This window comes from Benincasa hispida, chromosome 1 (genome assembly GCF_027475165.1).
Source record: "Benincasa hispida cultivar pf3 chromosome 1, pf3_genome.v1.1, whole genome shotgun sequence".
Lineage (NCBI taxonomy): Eukaryota > Viridiplantae > Streptophyta > Magnoliopsida > Cucurbitales > Cucurbitaceae > Benincasa > Benincasa hispida.
The window spans coordinates 37,892,914-37,901,698 of record NC_143478.1 but is presented as its reverse complement, the minus strand read 5'-3'; the positions used below and the strand labels follow the sequence as shown (position 1 = coordinate 37,901,698).

Genomic DNA, 8,785 nt, shown 5'->3' with positions numbered 1-8,785 from the left:
TAAAATCAAATAGTTGAATAATTTATTAGTCACAAAATCAAAACTTCATGAAACTATATTAAACATAATTAAAAGTCCAAGGACCTATTTGACACCTTTTAAGATTGAAAGACTTACTGGCTACAAAACTAAAAGTCTGAAAACTTAATAGCTTTTTCGTTTAAATTTTTTTAGAGCAAATATCAATTTATGTATATAAACTTTGGGAGTTATATCAATTAAAATTATGAACTAATAATTATATCAGCATATCAATTAAAATTATGAACTAATAATTATTATATCGGCATAAAACTTGAACTTTCATAATTGTATCTATCTACACATTCTTTTAGATTACACTCAACCTATATCATTTGAAACTTATGATTCAAGTCATTAAAACCCCAAATTTTCATAAGACGATCAATTTAGCATGTCATTGTGATTATCTTTAAAAACTATCCATATAATGATTCCTAAACATTTATAAACTTCTTCAAATATCAGTTTTACAAAATGGATGATTGGAATAAATGCATGGACGATTTTTAAAGGAAAATTTGACCAAAAATTTAAATGGATCAATTTATAAAAATTTAGAGATTTAGATCACGTTTACACCCGTTGAAAGGTAATCCATCAATGATAATATAAAAAGTGGACCCCAATTGATTACTTTTTGTTTACATGTTTTCCATAATCGTAATGGAATGTGGGATCCGCCTTGAAATTTATAATCAAATCGTATAATCAAATTGAGAAATGAAGGGTGCTCAATCTATTCGTAGTTGAAAATTATATAAGATCTACTACCTTTATCGTTACTGTTAACGTTATAGATATTATTATTGGAATAGTATGAAAATTATGAATTTGTCACATTTATTGTTACTTTTATCGTTACAGGTATAGTTACCAATACCATTAGGGTCAAGCAGTATGACAGTTTCATAATCATAGATAAACACGATCAAAAGCAATCCAATTACGTTTGTGATTCAGACCTATTACGATTCATTCATCAATGGAATCTCATTCTAATTACATTAATTTTTATTATAGTGAATAAATATGATCTTAAATAATATAATTATAGGTTTCACACCAAATTCTTATGAAGGAAACATGATAATAAACGTAAATCGATACATTTAAAAAAGTTCAACGTCTAGAGGTGTAAAATGATGATCAAACCTTTATCCTAGCGACGGACGAACCTACATTTTACACAGTTGGCTCCGGGGGAAGTTTCGACCCGACCCGAATGAAATGAACCGAATCCGAATGCAACCGACCCGAGAAGCTGCTAATGAACCGGAAAAGCGGAAGACTTGTCATATTGCAATTTCTCAGCTTCGAAACTAAACCTAATCAGAGTTGCTAGTTTCCTCCCAGATTCGTGTTTCAGCTCCAAGGTATGAAGTCGGAGCGGAAAAATCTTTTTCCGTCTTTAATTTTATTTGTTTCTGAGCTTTATTTGATTCTTGTTCCTACTTTCTCTGTTCTTTTTTCGATTTTTATTATCAGATCCGTGTTTAATTTTCCTCCATTCCTCGATCGCGTGGTTTGGTATTTCTGGGTGTTTTTGATTTCTTCTATCAATTGGGTTTGTTTAATCTGAAGTTTTCTAAGAGATCGACGTAGGATTTTTGTTTTTGTTTCTCTTTTATGTGCATTAATGTTATATCGTTTGTTGGTATTTGAGGGAAATATTTTTATGTTTCGTTATATGATTTGATTCCTCGTTTCTGATAGACATTCAAGTCTCGAATTTTGAATTTGGGTTTTCCATTTCTTTATAATGGAGTCAAATTTAACGAGTATCATTACGTACCGTACTTAATTTCCTTAAACATAGGCAGTTTGATTCGTGGGTATAAATCATTGGACTGAAATCAATTGCTTTTCCTTTGGTGAAAATTGCAAGGCTCTCTAATATTACCTTCCTTTCGGAATGTTTCACTTCTGAACCTGAAATCTAATCTTGCCTAGGCAATGATGCTCTTAAAAGATGGAGTTTAGCTCGAGGCTGGTTAATTTCAATTCTTTATGTATCTTTTGTCTGCCATTCCTCAAAAGAATGCTTGAGCTAAAGGCTTGGACATTTCAAATTTGTGGACTAGAGTTCATGGATTTTGGTGTCAGCATTTATGTACAAGTTAAAGCAATAATTTTTTTTCTTTTCCCATGTTGATGCTTAATTTTTATTATTTTTCAGGTTTTCTTGCGTGCTCTTTTGCTCCAAGTCAGTACTATTTATTAGCGATGTGAGTATCCACCCTTTTTGTTTCGGTCTCACCATGTATTATACAATGTCTTTTTACCGTTTTATTTCTTACATGTTGAACTTTTTGATTGTCTGGTACATTACTTTGGATTTGTATCCCTGTGGTCAAGTGCTGTTTTGTTATTGTTACATTCTCATTTGGCATTCATAAATTTCTAAGCCAATATTTCGGTCCTTGTAAGTGGCTCATTGTGGTCAGAAGAGTTATTAAGGTGGACTGTGGAGCACGTTCTTGTACAAATTTTTCTCTGAATACTGATTTTCTGAGCAGCTACCATGACAAGTATCATCTCCCTGCTGGTGGAATTGAAACCATGAAATATAAAGCGCTGTGAATTTTGCACATATTGGAAAGAATTAGTTTGCTGAAGATTTAGTTTCAATGTTATAAATCAGATGTGTTAGCATCGAGTAGATGTAGCATTTTGTTCGCTTGGTGATATGATCGATGTTTTTGGAGATTTGCAAGGATTAATAATCAGCAAGATAGTTACATTTTTGAATGCCTACTATTAAAGTATACAGGAGTAGAAATTGAGATACTTCATATGGTTTGAACTTGTAAGCTACTTTTACATGCATGTCTTTTCCATACTCTGTGTCTATCTTTCATAATGTTGAAGATTATTTGTATTGATGTTTACTTATCGACATTTCCTTGTTACTTCAATGTAGGGCGGATGAAGAACCCGTTGATCAGAAAAGGTATCTTGAAGAAGCTTGCAAACCCAAGTGTGTGAAACCACTACTTGAATATCAGGTACGGGGGGGTTTTATTGGTCTTTGTTGTGGGGGATTGATGAGTCTTAGTGAAGTTGGATATGCTTTTTTCTTCAGTTTTTGGAATTGTATTCATTATTCATTCTTTTTTCCCCATGATTTCTCAACTTTAAAAATCTGGTCTCATGAATGGGTATATTTCTATTCTCTTATTTGATTAGAGATTAAACCGTCACTATACTAGATTGAAGATTTTGCATCTATCTGCGTGAATAAATCTACTATTAAATAAGTAGGTTTTCTTGTAGCTTCAAACCTTCTTTGTGACACAACAGTTAGTATTCAGTGAACTTTCTTTTTGGAAAAAAAAAGAACCCAACTTGAAGGGAGTGCATATGTTAGAAAATTTGAGTTTGAAAATGGCGAAGGATGTTGGTGTTGTGAATAGCAATTAGATTTTAGTTATTTATTTTTCTCAAAATAATAAAATACACAAGCAGCCGCCAATCACTAACCCTTCATAGGTCTGTATGGAGAATAACGAAGCTTAGTTACAAGAGTCATATTTGATTTTTGGGTACTTCCCAACAAGACTTGGTCTGTGCTTGTCATGCTGAATACAAAAATACCACCTTTCTGAAAGAGAGAGGGGGATTGGGAGAGAGGAAAAAAAAAAAAAAAGGGAAAGGAATGGATTTTGGCTCCACCATTGTTTTCTGAATTTTCTTATGGAAAAAACCAGTTAACGTCACTTGGTCCCCATCAATCAAGCGACGCCTTGAAGATAAAATCTGTCTTTGGGTTGTACAATGTTTGGAACATTATTTGGACATTGTGGGCATATTAGTGCTTATAACTAATAAGTGCTTATAAGTAAAGGAATTAAAAAATAAAGCAAAGCGAATGAAGCCACTTAAATGCTAAGTAGCACCATTTAAATTCTCTTTCTATTAGTAATTCCACCAACATATTTCATAATTTCTCAAATCTCTTTCAATTCTGGGTCCTATTTTGCCATGAAAAGTAATAGTAAGAAAGTTGTTAGTGCAACCTGTTTTATTCTTTTGGATGAGAATCATTTTCGCCCAACAAGCTTATTTTTGGTCTCCTTTTGTTAGGTTCTTTTCGTATGCTTTTGTATATTTTTTCATTAAAAAACATAATTTTTCCGTCAAAAGTTGTTAGTGCAAGCTTACAGTGAACACAATTGCCCCTGTACAATATGGTGAAAGATCCTTCCTTATCATGCTAATCATTTAGGTCATGGAGGCAACAATAGCCTTCCTTAACAAATTGTCTTGTACCAAATGTAGCTCCCTCTTGTGAAGTTGAATCAATATTGACGACAAAGATATCTTGTCTCCACGTCTCACTGATTTTAGTTTATACCCTGCTTTGGAGTTGGCGTAGACTTGGTCACTAGACATCCTTTTATTGGGATGTTGATGAATCTCAAAAAATGCAATGGACTTCTTTCCCCTAGGATACTAGTCCTCATCAAATTTGGAGAATTATTTATTTTGATGTGCATATATGACATATTTTCCCCAGTTTTCATGTTCCTCTCCGGTCTAACGATTTTGAACAGCTTTTGTAATTACCGTACCTATTCACTTTTGTATAGTTGGAGTATTTTTAGATGAGCTCCCTTTTTTGTGGGGCTGGGATTTTTTTATGCGCTTGTATTTTCTTTTTTCAATGAAAGTTATAGAAAAATGATGTGTATTCCCCGAAAATTGGCTAGTTTCTCATATCTGTGTCTCAGCTGATGACTTGTTGCTACATAGTAACGAAGAGGGTCCTAATATTTTGCTTTGTTAATCATGTCTGAGCAGATTCAAATTCTATCATTAGTATAAAGATAAGGTAAAATGATGATTATTGTCTTTCCATGTCATAGGCGTGCGTGAAGAGAATCCAAGGGGATGACAGTGGTCATAAGCATTGCACTGGACAATATTTTGATTATTGGTCTTGCATTGACAAATGTGTAAGTAACTTTTGGTTTTTATAGAATGTAAATTGCAGGAAAAGTTGTACATAAACATGTTTAAACATGTTTCAGTTTTTATAAAACTGAAATAACGTTGAACTAACTTCAAAAACACTTTTTCTTGCAGGTTGCACCAAAATTATTTACAAAACTAAAGTAATGGAGAGTTGTTAGGGATGTGGGGATCCTATCCTTTTGCTTGCAGCATTTTTCTGATTTTTTATGCAATGTCGTTTTGTGGACTTGATTTTTGCATCTACAAAAAATGCCAAGGGCTGTGCAATTTTATAAAAACTATGATAGACCTTTAACCATGGTCAATAAGAAAGGATCTTGGATTCACTTTTGGAGCTTGTGAAAACTTCTTCCTTGAATTTTATGATTGCTTTATATAAGCATTAGTGATCGATTGAATCCAGTAGTAATTTCAGAAAACAAATGTTTAGCAACATTGTACCATGTTGAATTTGCTGTTCCCCCTTGGTTTATCAAATGGCCGTGTAGTTTGAGACTAGGTAGCCGATTGAGGTTCAATTTGGCAGAAGTAGATGATCCCTTTTTGTTCTAATACTTTTGTATTAGATAACATGTTTCATCTTGAAATTAATTGGTAATGAGAAAAATAGTTCATGTATCTTGTAAACAATACGAGTTTTCGTAACGTGGATTCTCGATATTTGATTATTTGAAGATTGATGCTTTCATTTGGTTAACCTCAAGTCGTAATCTTCGTGCTTTACCAAATAAATCGTCATTTTTTTTTGCTTAAACCATTATCGAGCTGGAAAATTGAATCATCAATTTTTGAAATGAACGCAAGGGTCTTATCTATTAGGTGTTGAATATTGTAAGAATGGCTAAAGTATAGGGGTATAATAATGGTAACTAGCTACTCGTTTTGTAGTATTTGATTTTACACGTACTTTACATTCATATATATTATGTTAACTTACAAGTTAGTTTCTCAGCTTTTAATTTTACATTTATTTATTTACAAAGAATTTGAGGTTCTTGAACTTTAAAAGATGTGTTATTAACTTTTAATTTTGTGTTTGGATATTTTTAACATTTAAAATTTGTGTTTAGTAGGTCTTTTGACCTTATCGAAGTCTTTTTTTCCTTATAATTTACAGAAGGGTAGTGCTATGGCACTGCCCTGCTGAAAAGTCTCGATTTTGTGTTTGTGTTGTTGCTGCAGTGCTAGTGCTTAGCGTTGGGCAAAGTTGAAAATAGGAGCTCTCGGGTTTAGGTGCCAGGGACAGCCCTGTGGAGCTGACCTGTTTTTTTGGCAACTTAACTTTTTTTCTTCACTTTCTTTTGAAGATTTGGCCTGGTTTGATTCTTTTGACTTTCACCACTTGTTTTATTGATAATTTCTGAAAAACACTAGCAAGCCTATTAAATCTAATAGAAATAATTCTAAATAAGAAGCAAAGAAAACATTTTTCAAGTGCTATTCACCTAGACAATTGAAAAATTAGAATCTTATTAGACATGAAATTTAATTTTATATCTAATAGATTTATGAGGTTCAAATGATTTGAGAACTTGAATAACTTGAGATGTGTTTGGAATATATTTTCAAGTGTTTAATTTAAAAAACAAGTCATTTTGGAAGAAATGTGTTCGACAACCACTCAAAATAGTTTTTTCATGTGTATTTTAATCAATTTTTATCAAAAGTAATTAAATGAAAATGAGCTTTTTGAAAAACATTTTTTTTTTCTTAAGTCAATTTGTTCCTTAGACTACAACTCAACTAGGTTGGGTTTGGTTCTCAAATCTAATCGGGTTGGGTTGGGAATCATGTTTGGGTCTTTTGAGTAGTTGATCCAATTAACTTGAATTTTTAGATTGGTCCAAAATTTCTTAATCCTTCCTATCATAAGTATGCTTGTTAAAATTTATTGGAACAAAATTGAATTTGATTTGACGTTGAAAAAAAAAACATTGGACCTATATTACTATAGGTTGTTAGGAAATAAAATATTGGCTAAAACGTCTATCTTTCGTTTCAATTTCAGTTTTCTTGACATTTTAACATTGTAAACTCGTCTTAGACTCTTAGGTTGTGTTTAGGGCAAGAACTGTCTCAAGACTACAATAACCACCCCTTGTTATAGTAGATACTCTTTTGTATTTCCCAATTAGCTATAGTCAACACTATTTCAAAACTTTATTTATTTTTTGCTATAGCTTTTACTATTTTATATTCATCATTTGTTTACTTTTTGCTAAAATGTTTACTATTTCATTCTCAAACTAAAATAGTTTACATCTCAAATACATTCTATTATAACTAAAACTAAAATAATATACATCTCAAACACAAACTATTAGAATTCAACTACAATAACAATAACTAACTTCTTGCCCTAAACGTCTCTTTAGTATTCTTTTTCTAAAAAAAAAAAAAAAAAACTCATCTTTTTATTTTAATTTACAACCCAATAATTGCATTCGTGGTGTACATTGATTTTTTAACCATATTTGTGAATCATAGATTTTTATTTTTTATTATTTTTTCCAAGATAAATATACAAACGTTGATTTCAGGGTTCAATACTTAACTACCCTCGTTAGTCAAATTAGAAAACTTTAGCTCATAGTTATCCAAAAAAAGGTTAGGGATTATTATAGATTTAGTCTCTTTTCAAGACTTATTTTCATAAATGTCCAAATATTTTTATATTTTCGTATATAAGATTTGATAGATTTTTTTAGACTAAAATACCCTTAAGTGTAGTGGGCGTCTGGAGAGAGAATGTGGCATTGAAAAAAAAATTCACATTTATGAAGTACCCTTAATGTAGGAGAGAGAAAATGTATTTATTTGTTGAGATTTTATTCATTTTGTTTAATTAGAGAGAAAAAATGCATTTATTTGTTGATATTTTATTTCTTTTATTTAATTGGCGAGAGAAAATATATTTAATGAAACTTTATTTTTTATTTACATTGGATTCATGTATCAACTTATTGATTTATCCAGCGAATTTATGGTTATTTTAAATATACGTTAGAATATTTTGTTAGGTATTTGAAAATAGGTTTGCTTGCATACATAATCATTATATAATGAATATTAGAGTTTATTAACAAAGAAAACTAATTGCAACTATAGAGTTTTTATAATGCGGATTTAAGCTCAGAAATCCAAAAAGACAAAAATGGACATCACGGTCTGGCCCATTTTGAAGAGAAGCCCTATTTTCTTTTGACAACCATCCTCCTTCCACGGGCTTGACCCATTTTCAAGCCCAAGCCCTACCATCCTTTGAAATCGGGGGAAAAAAAATGGCAAGCGATTCTTCTTCCTCCGACTGTTCGATTCTTCTTCCTTCTTTCGATTTCGCTCCAAAATTCAAAAGGTACGTCTCGTCTTCCTCGTTTCTTCGTCTCTTTTTCTTCGTTTCTTTGTCTCTTCATCACTTATAGTAAAACTTTGAAATTGTAGGACATCATTCTTCTTCCGTTGACAGTAATAATTTTGATTCTTCCTAAAATGATATCTGCTGACATGTTGCTGATATGTTGTTGATATTTTATTTATAGTTCAATGATTTCCTTCAAATTAGGGCTACATGAATTCTCCATCTCTTTTAGGTATTTCATTCACTATTTTATTACGGTCATTGTGACAATATTTGCTGATATGTTGTTGATATTTCATTCACTGTTTATTGTACTGTGTTAGATTCTATTGCTGCCAATTACTTTTACTAAAATCAATATGAGTAGGTTTGATTTCAATTTCAAATGATATTTGTTTGTTGATAGTTTGTTGACAGTAGTGACAATAG

The 8,785-nt window shown here is 31.5% G+C and overlaps 1 protein-coding gene across 1 annotated transcript; it reads left to right on the top strand.

Annotated features, from left to right (window-relative positions):
* The first annotated feature begins 1,286 nt into the window (after nt 1–1,286).
* LOC120070569 (Ubiquinol-cytochrome C reductase hinge protein) lies at nt 1,287–5,324 on the top strand. The gene is made up of 5 exons (XM_039022362.2): nt 1,287–1,397; nt 2,201–2,249; nt 2,945–3,029; nt 4,890–4,979; nt 5,110–5,324. Coding segments are annotated over exons 2-5 (210 nt in total). The 5' UTR covers nt 1,287–1,397; nt 2,201–2,247; the 3' UTR covers nt 5,143–5,324.
* The last annotated feature ends 3,461 nt before the right edge of the window (nt 5,325–8,785 follow it).